Source organism: Tachyglossus aculeatus, chromosome X2 (assembly GCF_015852505.1).
Source record: "Tachyglossus aculeatus isolate mTacAcu1 chromosome X2, mTacAcu1.pri, whole genome shotgun sequence".
In the NCBI taxonomy this organism is placed as follows: Eukaryota; Metazoa; Chordata; class Mammalia; order Monotremata; family Tachyglossidae; genus Tachyglossus; species Tachyglossus aculeatus.
The window spans coordinates 28,545,983-28,563,941 of NC_052100.1; the positions used below are offsets into that span (position 1 = coordinate 28,545,983).

Below are 17,959 nucleotides of genomic sequence, written 5' to 3' on the forward strand. Positions count from 1 at the left end.
CGCATGGAAAGCAGCCCGGACTCCTGGGGTTTGAAGATTTAAAATCTTCCAAGGAGATTCCAGCTAGTGAATAACCCACTCATTGATTATTGACCTCTGTATTTGAATCATTACCTTAGCAACGAAAGTGACTTGGAAAAGAGAATCATGAAACCCTGTAGAGAAGAAGTAAATCCAGATGGAAATATGGCCGTGAACTTCTTTTTGACACTATTTATTTATTTTATTGTTTGTGTATCGTGGTTAAGTGGAGGTTAAAGCTTCTTCAGAGGGACCAAGAGCCTATTTAAACTCTCTCAAGTTCCTTAGTTTTGGGGTTTTTTATAACCTATCAAGATCTTATAAGCATCATGATCAGAAGAATGAATCCAAATTAGGGCCCTCCAGAAGAGCAGATATCAACAGAAGGGTGCTTTCTCCTGGGATACCCAAAGCTCATGATGGGCAGGGAACGTGTCTACCAACTCTGTTATGTTGTTATATTGTACTCTCCCAAGCGCTTAGTACAGTGTTCTGTTCACAGTAAGCACTCAATGAATATGATTGATTGATTGATTGATTGATAAAGCCGAGAGAGTTGGATAGAAATTCTGCACAGCAAAGACCAGTTCACCTGTTCAAACGTGTCTTTTCTTCTTGGTTCAACATCAGACAGCAAAAAAGTCACATTACCAGCTAAGGAATGTACAAAAATGATTAAATTTGGGGAGGGAAAGACAGAAAGTAAGCAGGGGAAAAAAAGAGAAACTGATTTTTTTTTTACCTTTACTGTGCTCTTCTGGTTTTGATTTCCCCTCCCCTTAAGAAGGAGTACCGCTTAAGTATGACACATTTGAGTTCTTTGATATTTCATAGGTTGTGTATCTTTAACCTGAATTTCTGCTCTTGCAACCACCTTCTCGGGTTCTTGGACCCCTTTTCTGGGGATGAAATTTGTTGGTTACGAGATAGCCAGCTACAAATCACAATGAGGTAACTGGGGCCCAGTGAACGGTAGTAGTTTGTCCTGGCTAGGTCCAAAAAACCCTTTTCTGGTTTTTCTGCCTCTGTCCTCCATACTAGTTTAGTTAATTCAGAAAATGTGGCTCGCCGCCAACCCCTCGCCCATGCCCCGTTTCTGGTCTGGAACGTCCTCCCTCCTCAAATCTGACAGACAGTTACTCTCCCCACTTTCAAAGCCTTATTGAAGGCTCATCTCCTCCAGGAGGCCTTCCCTGACTAAGCCCCCCTTTCCTCTTCTCTCAGTCCCTTCTGCGTCGCCCTGACTTTCTCCCTTTATTCTTCCCCGTCCCAGCCCCACAGCACTCGTGTGCATACCTGGAATTTATTTATTTAAATCAATGTCTTTCTCCCCCTCCCTAGACTGTAAGCTCATTGTGAGCACGGAATATGCCTGTTTATTGTACTTCCCAAGCACTTACAGTGGAAAGAGCACTTCAGCTTTTCAATCGTATTTATTGAGCGCTTACTGTGTGCAGAGCACTGTATTAAGCGCTTGGGAAGTACAAGCTGGCAACAGATAGAGACGGTCCCTACCCAACAGCGGGCTCACAGTCTAGAAATTCAGTCAGCAGCGTGGCTCAGTGGAAAGAGCACGGGCTTGGGAGTCAAAGGTCGTGGGTTCAAATCCCGGCCCCGCCACTTGTCAGCTGTGAGGCTTTGGGCAAGTCACTTAACTTCTCTGGGCCTCAGTTCCCTCGTCTGTAAAATGGGGATGAAGACTGCGAGCCCCACGTGGGACAACCTGATTACCTTGTATCTCCCACAGCGCTTAGAACAGTACTTGGCACATAGCGCTGAACAAATACCAACATTATTATTATTACAGTGCTCTGCACACAGTAAGTGCTTAATAAATACGATTGAATGAATGAATGAGTGAATTGTATTGTACTCTCCCAAACGCTTAGTACAGTGTTCTGCACAGAGTAAACGCTCAGTAAAGATGATTGAATGGATAAAGGAACCTCCAGGTCACCGAGAAAGGGGGGTGGAGGGTCCTATGCAGCCAGTAAGCAGACCCAAATTTGGGCCAGAGAGGACCTTCGTGCCAGCAAAAAGATGCCAGCAGCACCCTTGCTCGGATAATCCAGTCAACAAATCAGTCATATTTATTGAGCACTTACTGCGTGCAGAGCGCTTGTGAGAGTACAGTATCAAAGTTGGTAGACACGTTCCCTTCCTACAACAAGCTTACAGTCTAGAGAAGCGGCGTGGCTCAGTGGAAAAGAGCATGGGCTTTGGAGTCAGAGGTCATGGGTTCTAATCCAATTGTCAGCTGTGTGACTTTGGACAAGTCACTTAACATCCCTGTGCCTCAGTTCCCTCATCTGTGAAATGGGGGTGAAGACTGCGAGCCCTCCGTGGGACAACCCGATCACCTTGTAACCTCTCCAGCGCTTAGAACAGTGCTTTGCACATAGGAAACGCTTAATAAATGCCATTATTAATTAATTTAATTAGAGAGGGAGGCAAAAATTTATAGAAATAAATAAATGACGGGTATTCCGAAGTGCCGTGGGGCTGAAGGAGGGGTGACTAAAAGTGTGCAGATCCAAACGCAAGAGCAAGGCAAGCTCTGGTAGTGACTGTGAATTTCAGAAACCAATTAGCGTTCTGAAAACCCTTCCTAACAGATAAGTAACCCCCCCACGCCCCTCCAATCATATGTGGGTTTGTGATTGGTGCATGTGTACATAAACTTTTATCTTCTTGGATAAATTACTTATGCACATTTGAAGGAAAGGCAGCCCGGGGTGGCCACTTAATTACATTCTCCCAAATTCCTTCGCATGTGATGATTTGAGAATGGATGGCTCAGGGCAAGACTATCACAAATAAATACTGAGTAAAGAGAAGTGCCCTTTCATCAGCTCTTATACTACAAGAAAATGCATCACATTTTTCTGCCCCAAGCCTTCCCCTTCCACGATGTTTGCTTTATAAAATGCCAACTTGAGTTAGGTTGGGTTTTTTTAATAGTATTTGTTCGGGGCTCACTATGTGCCAGGCACAGTACTAGGTGCTGGGGTAGTTACAAGCTAATCAGGTTGGACACAGTCTCTGCCCCGCTTGGAGCTCACAGCCATATTCCCCATTTTACAGAGGGAACTGAGGCCCAGAGAAGCGAAGTAACATGACAGAGGCCACACAGCCGGCAAGTGGCGGAGTCAGGATTAGAACCCAGGACCTTCTGACTCCCAGGCTGGCTCTGTCCATTAGGCAACACTGCTTCCCCTAAATCCTGCTGCAGCAGTTCTCGCGTTGTGTTTTATCAGCTGTTCGGTTGTGGGTCTGCCACAATCTGCAGTTACAGCGAGCACCCCAAGTCTTCGTCAAGTCTTGCGTTACTGTGCATTTGACAGCTGTCCACATGTTTTGTTTTGTTGTCCGTCTCCCCCTTCTAGACTGTGAGCCTGTTGTTGGGTAGGCACCGTCTCTAGATGTTGCCAACTTGGACTTCCCAAGAGCTTAGTACAGTGCTCTGCACACAGTAAGCGCTCAGTAAATATGATTGAATGAATGGGCATGGGCCGACCCTATTTTCCTCTGGGATGCAGAGAACCGTACTAAGTGCTTAGATATGGACATGGGCTGGGAGGGGGGAGGAGCCAAGGGAGCAAGTCAGGGTGATGCAGAAGAGAGTAGGAGATGAGAAAAAGCGGGGCTTAGTCTGGGAAGGCCTCTTGGAGGAGGTGGGACCTCAAGGGGGGAGGAATAATTGTCTGATCTGAGGAGGGAGGATGTTCCAGGGAGAGGCAGGACATGGGTTAGGGGTCCACAGCAAGACTGGAGGCACAGTGAGAGGAGGAAGTGTGCGGGCTGGTTTGGAGAAGGAAAGAAGTGACGTGGGGTAAGAGGGGACAAGGTGGTGGAGTGCTTTAAAGCCAAGGGTCGGGAGTTTTTGTTTGATGCAGAGGTAGATGGGCAACCACTGGAGTTTCTTGAGGAGCAGAGTGACGCAACCTTGACAATTTTGTAGAAAAATGATCCGGGCAGCAGAGTGAAGTATGGACTGGAGTGGGGAGAGACAGGAAGCCGGGAGGCTGATGCAATAACCTATTGATAATAATAATAATAATAACAATGGCATTTATTAAGCGCTTACTACGTGCAAAGCACTCTTCTAAGCGCTGGGGAGGTTACAGTTAGATCAGGTTGTCCCACTGGGGGCTCACAGTCTTAATCCCCATTTTCCAGATGAGGTCACTGAGGCACAGAGAAGTTAAGTGACTTGCCCAAAGTCACAGAGCTGACAATTGGCAGAGCCATGAGCCCTGACTCCAAAGCCCGGGCTCTTTCCACTGAGCCACGCTGCTTCTCTAATGTCTGTCTCCCCGACTCTGGTCTGTAAACTTGTTGTGGACAGGGAACGTGACAGTTTATTGTTGTATTGTACTCTTCCAAGTGCCTAGTACAGTGCTCTGCGCACAGTAGGTGCTCAATAAATACGATTAAATGAATGAATCCCTCCCCATAACAAGATTACAGTCCAGTGGGGGATACAGAGAGAAGGGGCCCATTAAACATAGATAGAACACTGACAGGCCTTACAGAAATGTCATTAACAATAATAATAATAATTACTACTATTGTGGTATTTGTTAAGAGCTTACTATGTTGTTGTTTTTGTTATTGAATTTGTTCAGCAATTACTATGTGCCAAGCATTGTGCTAAAGACCGGGATAGATGCATGATAAGCAGAGTAGACCCAGCCCCATACCACATGGGGTCTACAGCCCAATCAGGAGGAAGAGCAGGTATTTAATCCCCATTTCACAGGTGAGGAGACTGAGGCACGGAAATGTCAAGTGACTTATAATACTAATAATTTTGGCATTTAAGCACTGTTCTAAGCGCTGGGGAGGATACAAGGTGATCAGGTTGAGGCTCACAATCTTAATCCCCATTTTGCAGGTGAGGTAACTGAGGCACAGAGAAGTTAAGTGACTTGCTCAGTCACACAGGTGACAAGCGGCGGAGCCAGGATTTGAACCCGTGACCTCTGACTCCTAAGCCCGGGCTCTTTCCGCTGAGCCACGCTGACTTACTCGGGGAGACACGGCAGATAAGTGGGGGATCCGGAATTAGAACCCGGGTCTCCTGAATCCCAGGGCTGTTTTTATTCCTCTAAGCCATGCCACACGTTGATCTCCTTCTTTCTCTTGGACCCCTGGTCAGCTCACTGAAACCAAACCCCCGGCTTTGTCTCCTTTTTGTTGTTTGGGGTTTGGGGCGTACTATTCCCAGTTTTCCGCCGGACCATGGGAGAGGTTTTCCCAAAAGCCTTCAGCCACTTAAATGGGACAGAGCTTGCCGATGACTGGGAAGGGTCTGGGTGTAAGAACGCAGCCCAGCTTCATCCACGAGGAAACCAAAAATCAGTGGCGGGTTGGGGGGCGGGATTCAGGATTCAAGTGGTACCCACAGGGCACCTCCAGGGACTCACCCCAGAGAATCAACGGAAAACATCCCAGCCAGTCCTCATTTCCCAAACCAGTGAAGTGAAAGGCTCCATTCGGGCGGGGCCAGTTTGGAAGGCAAACGAAAACTGCATTCACGAGGTTAAGATGCAGCTTAATAATTAAGTTAAGGCCGTTGAAAGTGGATCTAATTTCAAACAGCTCAGCTAACCGTGTTAGGAGCCAACGAGGGTGTTCCTTCCGACTTCTCCTTCCCCCCACACCCCAAGATATTGGCTCCGGTCCCAAGTGGTTTTGTAAGAAGTGTACCGAGCCGTCCTTGGTTGATTTTTAAATAAGAATGGCTTCTTCAAACCGCAGTGTGAGGCGGAGGCAGGGAGAGTTGAAACCAGAGCACGGTTCTTTGATTCCACGTGTTTTTCCTTCAAGCCACATCTAACCATTTCCCCGCTGTGCCCAAAAGACATGTCGGCAGCCCACACTTTGGTCGGCGGCGCCTTGTCCATTTCGCTCTACGACCTTCCTCTCCCCCTCGCCCCCCTCTCCATCCCCCCATCTTACCTCCTTCCCTTCCCCACAGCACCTGTATATATGTATATATATTTGTACATATTTATTACTCTATTTATTTATTTTACTTGTACATATCTATTCTATTTATTTTATTTTGTTGGTATGTTTGGTTTTGTTCTCTGTCTCCCCCTTTTAGACTGTGAGCCCACTGTTGGGTAGGGACTGTTTCTATATGTTGCCAACTTGTACTTCCCAAGCGCTTAGTACAGTGCTCTGCACACAGTAAGCGCTCAATAAATACGGTTGATTGATTGATTGACTGGGTTGCACCATTTCACTTGCTAAAACCGAATTCACCCCCGCAGGCCTCGTGTCGGTCAGTCAACCCGTGGTATTTATTGAGTGCTTACTGCTGGCACAGTGCTTTACTGGGTGAGAGGGCCTTGAGGGGTAGGTGGTCTCTTGGAACGGTACTACAGCTCGATGCAATGCCCCTCTCCATCTCCTCCCACGTCAACCACCGGGCGATTGGAGTGCCCAGATTCCTGGACGAACAGCTTTGATTTCAGGGCATCACAATAATAATAATAATAATAATAGCATTTGTTAAGCGCTTACTATGTGCAAAGCACTGTTCTAAGCGCTGGGGGGGGGGATACAAGGTGATCAGGTTGTCCCACGTGGGGCTCACAGTCAATCCCCATTTTACAGATGAGGTAACTGGGGCTCAGAGAAGTTAAGTGACTTGCCCAAGGTCACACAGCCGACATGTGGCGGAGCCGGGATTCGAACCCCTGACCTCTGACTCCAAAGCCCGGGCTCTTTCCACTGAGCCACGCTGGATCTGTCACCTGGCGGTTTCTTCTCCCTGTTAGCCAGGGGGACAGGTGACCCCAGCTGTCTTTGAGCCGCCAGCAGGCCCAGATAATAATAATCCAAGTAGTCATAATAAGAAGCAGCATGGCCCAGTGGATAGAGCCCAGGCCTGGGGATGTGAAGGACCCGGTTCTAATCCCGGCTCTGTCACTTGTCTGCTGTGTGACCTTGGGTAAGTCACTTCACTTCTCTGGGCCTCAGTTACCTCCTCTGTAAAATGGGGGTGAAGACTGTGAGCCCCATGTGGAACAGGGACGGTGTCCAACCTGATTAGCTTGTATAATAATAATCGTCATTATCATCATCATCAATCGTATTTATTGAGTGCTTACTGTGTGCAGAGCACTGTACTAAGCGCTTGGGAAGTACAAGTTGGCAACATATTGAGACAGTCCCTACCCAACAGTGGGCTCACAGTCTAAAAGGGGGAGAGATCATGACATTTATTAAGTGCTTACTATGTGCAAAGCACTGTTCTAAGCGCTGGGGAGGTTACAAGGTGATCACGCTGTCCCACGGGGGGCTCACAGTCTTAATCCCCATTTTACAGAGGAGGTAACTGAGGCACGGAGAAGTTAAGTGACTTGCCCAAAGTCACACAGCTAACAATTGGCAGAGCCAGGATTTGCACCCATGACCTCTTACTCCAAAGCCCGGGCTCTTTCCACTGAGCCACGCTGCTGCTTAGTACAGTGCCTGCCACGTAGTAAGCACTTAACAAACACGTTTGAAAAAAACATAATAATATTAATGGTATTTGTTAAGCACTTAGTATTTGCTCAGCACTGTCGTAAGCACTAGGGTAGATAATAATAATAATAATAATGGCATTTATTAAGCGCTTATTATGTGCAAAGCACTGTTCTAAGCACTGGCACTGTTCTAAGCACTGCGCTTAGATACAAGGTTATCAGCGCATATGGTCCCTGTGCTGCATGGGACTCATAGCCTAGGTAGCAGGGAGTACTACTACTACTACTACTAATAATGATGGCATTTATTAAGCGCTTACTATGTGTAAAGCACTGTTCTAAGCACTGGGAGAGTTACAGGGTGATCAGATTGTCCCACGTGGGGCTCACAGTCTTAATCCCCATTTTACAGGTGAGGTAACTGAGGCCCAGAGAAGTGAAGTGACTTGCCCAAAGTCACACAGCTGACAAGTGGCGGAGCTGGGATTTGAACCCATGACCTCTGACTCCAAAGCCCGGGCTCTTTCCACTGAGCCACGCTGCTTCGCGAGTAGGATTTCATATCCATTTTACAGATGAGAAAACAGAGGCACAGAGAAGCGAAGGGACTTGCCCAAGGTCACCCAGCAGATAAGTGGCAGAGCTGGGATTAGAAGGGTCCTCTGATTCGCAGGCCTGGGCTCTTTCCACTAGGCCGCCTTTTTCTCTTTCTAATCAATCAATCCATTAATCATATTTATTGAGCGCTTACTGTGCATAGAGTCCAGTATAACAATCTAACAGAATTGGTAGACACATTCCCCTCCTTCCCCTCTCCATCCCCCCAACCTTACCTCCTTCCCTTCCCCACAGCACCTGTATATGTATATATGTTTGTGCGTATTTATTACTCTATTTATTTTACTTGTACATATCTATTCTATTTATTTTATTTTGTTAATATGTTTTGTTTTGTTCTCTGTCTCCCCCTTCTAGACTGTGAGCCCACTGTTGGGTAGGGACCATCTCTATATGTTGCCAACTTGTATTTCCCAAGCGCTTAATACAGTGCTCTGCACACAGTAAGCGCTCAATAAATACGATTGATTGATTGATTCCCCCACCCACAGCAAGCTTACAGTCTAGAGGGGGAGACTCCTATGTATATAGGGTCAGTCTGGGCCATCTCTGCTCAGTAAATGTGCCTCTTAGAGGTGAGCAGCTCTCTGAAGAGAACCGGAAACATAATAGAAAAGGCCTGGAAATCCAATCATGGATCAGCCTATTAAAAATGATTACAGCCATTCCAACTCTGTCAGCCGTGCTCGGGAACAACAAAGGAAAAACGGAGCAAAGAGCGGTTGTAATTCTTCCGGGTCCTTCTGTTTCCTCGTTGATGCTTGTAGTACCCATGGCTTCCTTTGATCACTTACGCATTTGTAACCGCAGTAAGGATCAGACCTAGAGCCCTGGGTCTTAGGAGATAAAGTGCTGCTTATTGATCACTGGATTCTGGTGCCCTGGAGAAGGCAGGCCCTGCAAAAAGCTTTGGGATATTATTGCTCGGGGGTGGGAGAGCTTTGTCTGCCACTGTGTGGGTGAAAAGATTCCCAGTGCTGAGAGAACTAAGGAAAAGGGAGTAAAGAGAGCCTGAGAGAGTGGATATGAATAATCAATCAATCAATAGATTGATAGAACACCTACTTTACAGAGCACTGTACTTTGAAGAGTCCCAATAGAGTTAGAAGACATAGGTCCTGCCCTCAAGGAGCTGAACAGTTTAGTCAGAGATCCATCAGTGGCGTTTTACTCTATTTATTATTTATTTTATTTGTACATATCTATTCTATTTATTTTATTTTGTTAGTATGTTTGGTTTTGTTCTCTGTCTCCCCCTTTTAGACTGTGAGCCCACTGTTGGGTAGGGACTGTCTCTATATGTTGCCAATTTGTACTTCCCAAGCGCTTAGTACAGTGCTCTGCACATAGTAAGCGCTCAATAAATACGATTGATGATGATGATGATGATGGTGTTTATTGAGCCCTTAGTGTATGCAGACCACTGTACTAAGCGCTTGGGAGAGTTCAGTCTAATTACTAGCCATGATTCCTGTCCTCAAGGAGCTGAGACTCTACCAGAAGAGGGGGAAACAGACATGAAATAATTGCGGATAGGAGGAAAGAGAATGGAAAAATGATCATGTGGATGTCTGAGGGCTGAAATAGGAAAGCAGGTTAGACTAGAAGGGACACAGGTGAATAATTAATAGCAAGTCAAACAGATACATACATAACTGGGGTTCTGGAGGTGTAATCAGGGAACACTTCTCAGAGGAGGTGACTTTTTTAGGAGGACTTGGAGGAGGGAAAGGATGCAGTTTGGTGAAGCTGGTGGGGAGATCTGAGCAGGAGAAAAGGCAGGAAGAAGGAACAAGAGGCTGGAAGCCCGAAAGGGAGAGAGAAGGTGTAGGTTTGTTTGCTTAGGAGGAGGAAGAGGGAGAAGAGACCATGTGGGGAAGAGTTTTCTGATGGAGGGAAACCCTTGAAGCCAATAGCCCAGTGGCTTTGGTTGGACTGGAAAAACTGTGGAGAGATTGTTGAGAAGAGGGGGGATGAGTCTGATGGATGTTTGAAAAGATGATTTTTATAGCTGTGTGGAAGAAATACTGGAAAGGCTGGAGGCAAGAGGTTTGTTTACAGTAGTATAGAACCTAGGCGAAGAGACTGGGTTCGAGGGTGGAGGTTTTAGGGATGGACGAATCCGCGAGATATTGCAGAGGAAAAACCAGCTGGACCAAATTACAGACTAAACGCACGAGGTGAGTGAGAGGGAGGTGTCAGTGATGATACTACGGTGATGAGCTGAGGAGGAGGAGGAGGAGGAGGTGGCCAAGTGGGTGGGCTCCCCCATCCCCTGCCTATGCATTGTATCCCCCCTGCTTTGCCCTTGGAAGAACTGTATAACTGAGCCCTAGAATCCAGTTCCCAGGTTCATTCTGGGCAGGGAATGTTTATTGTTGGATTGCACTCTTCCAAGCACTTAGTAATAATAATAATAATGATAGCATTCATTAAGCGCTTACTATGTGCAAAGCACTGTTCTAAGCACTGGGGAGGTTACAAGGTGACCAGATTGTTCCACGGTGGGCTCACAGTCTTAATCCCCATTTTACAGATGAGGTAACTGAGGCCCAGAGAAGTGAAGTGACTTGCCCAAAGTCACACAGCTGACATTTGGTGGAGCCGGGATTTGAACCCATGACCAAAGCCCGTGCTCTTTTCCACTGAGCCACGCTGCTTCTCTGCTTAGTACAGTGCTCTGCCCACATTAAGTGCTCAACAAATATGATTGTCAGCTGTGTGACTTTGGGCAAGTCACTTCACTTCTCTGGGCCTCAGTTCCCTCATCTGTAAAATGGGGATTAAGACTGTGAGCCCCCCGTGGGACAACCTGATCACTTTGTAACCTCCTCAACGCTTAGAACAGTGCTTTGCACATAGTAAGCGCTTAATAAATGCCATTATTATTATAAAGTATTCGCAGGATGTTTTCCAAGTGTTAAAAAATATAATTTGGGTCAAAGAAGAAAAGCAACACAAAACTCTCAAAATTCACTCTATCAATTCCCTTTGGATTTTAAGCCTACAGATGGAGTTTATAGTGAGTGTTTGCATGCTCTCTCTCTTTGTGTGTGTGTTTGTGTGTGTACACATAAATACTCATAATCGAAAATCTGTGACCCGAGTAAGTGCTTAACAAATACCATTTAAAAAGGGAAAAAGCAGAGGAAATTCCTGGACTTGCTTTGGCTTCTGTTTGGAGTCTCTGAAATCCATCGCAGGCAAAGAATGTGGTTGGCAATAACCACATGTTGGGTGCCAGTCCTGCAATTGGTGTTTGCCCGAACCCGGGACCCTCCGGTTCACTTGTAGAGGATTTTCCGTCACGGCGGCACCCTGTGTGGTCGCCAATATGGACAGTCTCCCATGGGTGACAGTGGGCTCGGTTTCCATTCCCTAAGGTCAGGGCTCTTCAAACTGAATGATGCAGCGCATTTCTGCCTTTTTCCCCTGAAAGGATAGCATCCAAAGTCTAATTTCTCTCGAGCACTGTGCAGTCAAGTAGCCGTTCGCCGTGGTTAGCTAATACTTCAAGCTCTTAACAGGGCCCCGGAGCCGTGAAAGAAATCCGCGTAGAAGAAATGTTTGGAATCCATAGAAACTCCACCTCAGAGCGAAAGTCTTCGTCGACTAACACAAAACCAGATCTTCTAGACGGCCAGGCCGTGATCGACACCTTGGGTTTTGATGGGATGATGTGTTCCTTTCATGCAGCGAAATTAAAGCTTGCAAGGCGGGCGTCAGAAAGGCAGGAATCGATGGGTCTGTGAAGAAGCCCACAAAATATACACAGTTGGCAGGTGTCAAGGCAGAGTGATGCTGAAAATCATCGGAAATGCATTTGATCCTCCAGTACACGGTTTAATAATTTATAGGACCCCTTATTAGCAGAGCCGTCTGTTTACTATCGCTAGCCTTGAGACAGGATGAAAGGCAGACCAGGATTCGGGCCAGGACCCAAATCAGGACCGAGCACAGTTTCTAATCGAGGATCCAGTCCAGGATACTGGGTTTACAGATGCTCTTTCTCCTCCCTGAAGCTCGGGGCTATTTCTGTTTCCTAGTGATTGTGTGGGACCGTCAGTTGGAGCCCACGGATGGTTTGGTCTGGGATTTTTCGTGGCAGGAGAAATTCTCAGTTCAGCATGGCTTCATTTATAATGGTTTCTCTCCAGAGAGGTACTGAAAAGAGAGGTTGACGAGAATGAGCATCATGGGGATAAACTATTTGAAGGATGTTTTCCGAGTGTTCAAAAGTGTAATTTGGGTCAAAAAAAGACAAACAAAGCACTCAGAATTCACTCTGCCATTTCCCTTTGGATTCTAAGCACACAGATGGGGCTTATAGTGAGTGTTTCCATGCTCTCTTTCTGGTGTGTATGTGTACACATAAATATACATATCAAAAATCTGTGATCATCCAACCAAATGTGAACTTCTTGGTCATATTTTAATAATAATAATAATAATAATAATGGCATTTGTTAAGCGCTTACTATGTGCAAAGCACTGTTCTAAGCGCTGGGAAGATTACAAGGTGATCAGGTTGTCCCACGGGGGGCTCAGAGTCTTCAGCCCCATTTTACAGATGAAGGAACTGAGGCACAGAGAAGTTAAGTGACTTGCCCAAAGTCACACAGCTGACAATCGGCAGAGGCTGGATTCGAACCCATGACCTCTGACTCCAAAGCCCGTGCTCTTTCCACTGAGCCACGCTGCTTCTCTAAGAAAATGTTTATTTGGAAATGTGTTTTAAATGTAACCAGACAGCTCTCATTAGGCAAAGTGGTAACAAATGCATACAGCTATACATCGTTTTTATACATATACATATGTATTTTATTTATCTACATTTACACATAAATCTCTGCAGGCATGTGGGAGGCAGAGAAGCAAGTTTACAAGTCACAGTGGTTGAGATGGAGGAAGGCGGGGAGCACTCCCCAGTAATTTTATTCATTTCTATTAATGTGCGTCTCTCCCTCAAGACTGTAAACTTGTTGTGAGCAGGGAACGTGTCTCTTATATTTTTATATTGTACTCTCCCTAGTGCTTAGTACAGTGCTCTGCACACAGTAAGCGCTCAGTAAATATGATCGACTGACTGTTTACAGTGCTGCTTCTGGGAGAAAATGGTTTTCAAGATTGAGTGGCATTGTCAACCCAAAGACCGCCTGCCCTCCTACCCCCAACCCGGCATTCAGCCTCACGTAGAGGTGCGTGACCTTGGGCCATTCACTTCACTTCTCCGGGCCTCAGTTACCTCAACTGTAAAATGGGGATGAAGATTGTGAGCCCCATATGGGACAGGGATTGGGTCCAACCTGATTAATTTGTATCTACCCCAGCGCTTAGTAGAGTGCCTGGCATGTAGTAAACGCTTATTGAGAGTGGGGAAGGCTGCCTGTCGGGGGTTGAGAGTAGCAGACGAAGCGCTGTGACACGCTGGGCAAGAAGGGATGGGGAGAGGGGCTCCTGGGCCACAAGATGGAGTGGGCAGGTGGAGCCTTCTTCCCGACTCGTCTTCCACTGGAGCATAACCACACCAACTGCTCCTCATTAAAACACATCTTGCAACATTTTCGCGTGCCATGGGCCTTATGCGGGTCATCCCGGATTCAAAGGCAGGTCAGATTTGGGGGAGCGGGGGGCTCCTCCGTGGGAGGGGCAGTAGCACCAGACGCACAAAACCATCCGGGCTCCTGCGACGGCAAAGAAAATCACGTTTTGCGGATGTCACGAGAAGACAAGCCGTTAGGTGAAAATTCTGAACCCGTGCGGTCCTGACCACACGGTCAGTTGGCCCGGTCCAGCCGTCTCCTTTTTGTTCTGCTGAGAGAAAGACCGGGAAGTAGCACCTGCCACTCCAGCGCCGGGGGCGAAGGCGAGGGAGAGCGAAGACCGAGCTGTCTGTTTGGGCTGCCGCCTTGGCCCGCACTGCCTCTGAAGTAATTCACGCATGCGGGCACAAATGAAAGCAATTTGCGAGTTGAAACAACAAGGTCAAATTGAACTTATTAGAAAATCAAGTGAGGCGATGACAAAGAAAAAGCTGAAAATAGTGTCTGAGCCTGTTCCCGCACCCTATTATAGCCTCCAAACAGCACTGTCAATGGAAGAAGCTTCTCTTTTAATCTAGCTTCCAGGGTGGGCTATGCTCAAACATATCCTCTTCCTCTCTTTCCCAGCTGACTCCCCCCACCCCAGGCTACATGGGGCTGACTTGCTTAAAATCAGAGGCAACAAGGAATTTGAACCTCGATTCCCAAAGAGTATTTTCCTGGATTTGAAGTCACCCCTTAGGACAAATTGGCTAAAAAAGACTGACTGTTGGAGTGCTCTGAGTGTGATTTCTTCAAAAGGGACTCAGAAATGAAGCAGAGACACGGGGAAGTTTGCTTTAATGCCTAATAAAATCCCGCACAATTTACACTCTATAGATTGATAAGAAGGCAAATTAGCTTGGGGTCTTGGATGGCAATTGCTGTACCAGTAGAGACTAATGTGTAAACGCTCTAGTAATGGTTTCTAATTCCTGAGTTTACAGAGCTTTCTCTGTGCATTGACCATTGAGTGAAACAGATGGAAAGCGTTGAATGTCTTCTTTTCTTTCATTTCGTAATTGGGAATTCATCACCCGCGATTCACATCGCAAGTGCTCCTTATTTCATCAGTGAATTGATGAATAACTGTCCAACCATATACACACCATAAGGGTCCATTCTCATGTAATCATTTGGGCGAAAATGTCATTTAGCTGTAACTCTCATCTTGTGCCTCCAGGACTCTAATACCTAATTTTTCAGCATCTTTTTGCCTTCCCTTAATCTTTAAACCTTAATCCTAACCCTGGCCGTACTCTAACCCTAACCAGAGCACTGTAGAGTAATAATAATCGTGGTATTTGTTAGGCATTTACTATGTCGCAAACACTGGGCTAACCACTTTAGCTCCAATACAATCAGATAAGACACAATCCCTGGTACATTGCGCTTGAAGAGAGTTCAGTACAGTTGGTAGGAACGGTCCCTGCCCCCAAAGGACTTTACAGCCCTACAACCAGCAGGATCAAAGTGTGGAAATTGAAATAATAACTGGAAAAAAGAATTAAAGAGGTGCGTGTGTTTTCAGCTCTGTTAACTATTCCCTTTACTTTCTGTGCAAGACAGAGCCAGAGAAATAGCCAAGGACCCTTGTCACACATTAGGCTTCGAGCATCACCCTCTGGGGTTATAAAAACCTCCAACCCCTTAGTACAGTGCTCTGCACACAGTAAGCACTCAATAAATACGATTGTTCAAGTGATTGATTGATTGGGGTCCCAGCCAGAGACAAAATGGCTATAATTACTATGTGCCAAGCACTGTTCTAAGCTCTAGGGAGGTTACAAGGTGATCAGGTTGTCCCACGGGGGGCTCACAAGTTTTAATCCCCATTTTACAGATGAGGGAACTGAGACACAGAGAAGTTAAGTGACTTGCCCAAAGTCACATAGCTGACAGCTGACGGAGCCGGGATTTGAACCCACGACCTCTGACCCCAAAGCCCGGGCCCTTTCCACTGAGCCACGCTGCTTCCTGTATCATGATCCTGTAGCATCATTCCTGCTATCGTTCCTGTCAGTCAATACTAATCTTTCCCGGGATTGAGAAGCAGCGTGGCTCAATGGAAAAGAGCCCGGGCTTTGGAGTCAGAGGTCATGGGTTCAAATCCCGGCTCCGCCAATTGTCAGCTGGGTGACTTTGGGCAAGTCACTTCTCTGGGCCTCAGTTCCCTCATCTGTAAAATGGGGATGAAGACTGTGAGCCCCCCGTGGGACAACCTGATCACCTTGTAACCTCCCCAGCGCTTAGAACAGTGCTTTGCACATAGTAAGCGCGTAATAAATGCCATCATTATTATTATTGGGGCCGTACCCTGAAAAAATTTCTGGACTAGAAGCTCGTTGTGGGCAACTCTATTGTATTGCACCCTCCTGAGCGCTTAGTAGAGTGCTCTGCACCAAGAGCTCGATAAATACCACGGATTAAATCTGCTTCTTCCTTTCTCTGCAGGAATTCAAGCAGGTGCTGGAAAACGGCTCAGGCCCCAAAGCCCACCCTGGGGCGGCGATCCGGACAGCACCTCAGAGGCCGGGAGGGGTGCGACAAGATGGCAGGCAGGCAATATTGACTGTCATCCTGATTTTACTTGCCGTCCTTGTTGCCCTGGTTTTGAAGACCTACCAGTAACGCCTCAGCCTTCCCAAGAAAGACCAGCAGCCATGATCACCTAATAAAAGAGTGACGTTTTCTCCTCATCCCACCCGCCACTCCTTCCTCCACCCGGAAACACGGGCCCTGCCTTTACTCCGAGAATTGTTGTCCGGGGATTTGGTCCCGAGCCCCCCCGGGGGTGCCGCCCACATCATCCCCTCCAAGTTCTTCCACTCCGGATCTGTTTTCAGCAAGGGATTCAGGCGGCGATTCCCTGCACGTTATCAATTCGCGGCCGGAAGGGTCCCGGCGGAGGGAAGTGTCTGAAGAAAACGTCGGGCCTTTGTATGCGAAGGATTTTTGAAGCTTTATTAAAAGTTGGAGAAAAAAATCACCCCTTCCCCGTCATCATTTGCATTCACCCAACCCCTGGAATGTCAATGGGGATCATCTGTCTGACCACCACCAACCTGGTCGCTTTCTGACTCGGCACATAAAAGCCCGGGCATTTATTTCCACCTCTATAACCGTCGGCTATAATGAAGAGATCGACTTTTTCTATAAATAGAGAGAACATCATTATTTTCCAACTATTATAAAGCATAATAAATGGAATGTTATTATAGTTAAATTGTGGATCTCTTTCTATAACTGTAAAAAGTCATTACTGGACTGAGCGTGGCTCAGTGGAAAGGGCACAGGCTTTGGAGTCAGGTCATGGGTTCAAATCCTGGCTCTGCCACTTGCCAGCGGGGTGACTTTGGGCGAGTCACTTCACTTCTCTGGGCCTCAGTTACCTCATCTGTCAAATGGGGATGAAGACTGTGAGCACCCTGTGGGACAACCTGATCATCTTGTAACCTCCCCAGCGCTTAGAACAGTGCTTTGCATGTAGTAAGCGCTTAATAAATGCCATTATTATTATTATTATTATTATTATTATTATTATTATGTAGATGGATCTTGGGGCGAGGTGGGGGCGAACACCAGTAGGTATGAACTGAATGCTGATTGATTTGATTTCCATGGATGGTTACATTTTTCAGAGCTGTTTATCCGTCCACCGTGTTGTTTCTTCCTGCCAAACTCAGGGAGTTGCTTCACAGCCCTGTGCCTTTCAAAGAAACTCCATTATTATTATTATTTTATTATTATTACCAGTACTACTACTATTACTAATAATAATAGTGATATTTGTGCCAGGCAATATACTTAGCTATACAAGGTAATCAGGTCAGACACAGTCCCTGTCCCATAGAGGGTTCACATTCTAAGGTCGGAGGAGACAGTCAATTATATTTATTGAGTATTTATGTTGGGCAGAGCACTGTGCTAAGCACTGGGGAGAGTACAGGTTGTGTCCAACCTGATTAACTTGTACCTACCCCAATACTTAACAACAGTGCTTGGCACATAGTAAGTATTGAACAAGTACCATAATTATTGTTATTATTGTCGTTATTATAATTCCAATACAACAATATAGCAGACACATTCCCTGCCCACAATGAGCTTAGACTCTGGAGGGGCAGAACAGGTATTGAGGGCTGTATTTGGTGTGTCCGCAGTGTCAAAACCATAATCGTCTGTTATTTGAGCCAAGAACCAGGGTCCTCCGAAGCGTGTTTCGTACCTCTTGAGGTAGCCGCAGCTTTCTGC

At 46.5% G+C, this 17,959-nt stretch overlaps 1 protein-coding gene across 1 annotated transcript in view; it reads left to right on the forward strand.

The window, feature by feature from the left end:
* Nucleotides 1-16,931, forward strand: part of CDKAL1 (CDK5 regulatory subunit associated protein 1 like 1) — a 340,204-nt gene extending 323,273 nt beyond the window's left edge. Inside the window, exon 16 of the mRNA XM_038770667.1 lies at nt 16,160-16,931. Within this exon, the coding sequence (XP_038626595.1) occupies nt 16,160-16,336 (177 nt within the window). The 3' untranslated portion in view covers nt 16,337-16,931. The remainder of the gene's footprint in view (nt 1-16,159) is intronic.
* The last annotated feature ends 1,028 nt before the right edge of the window (nt 16,932-17,959 follow it).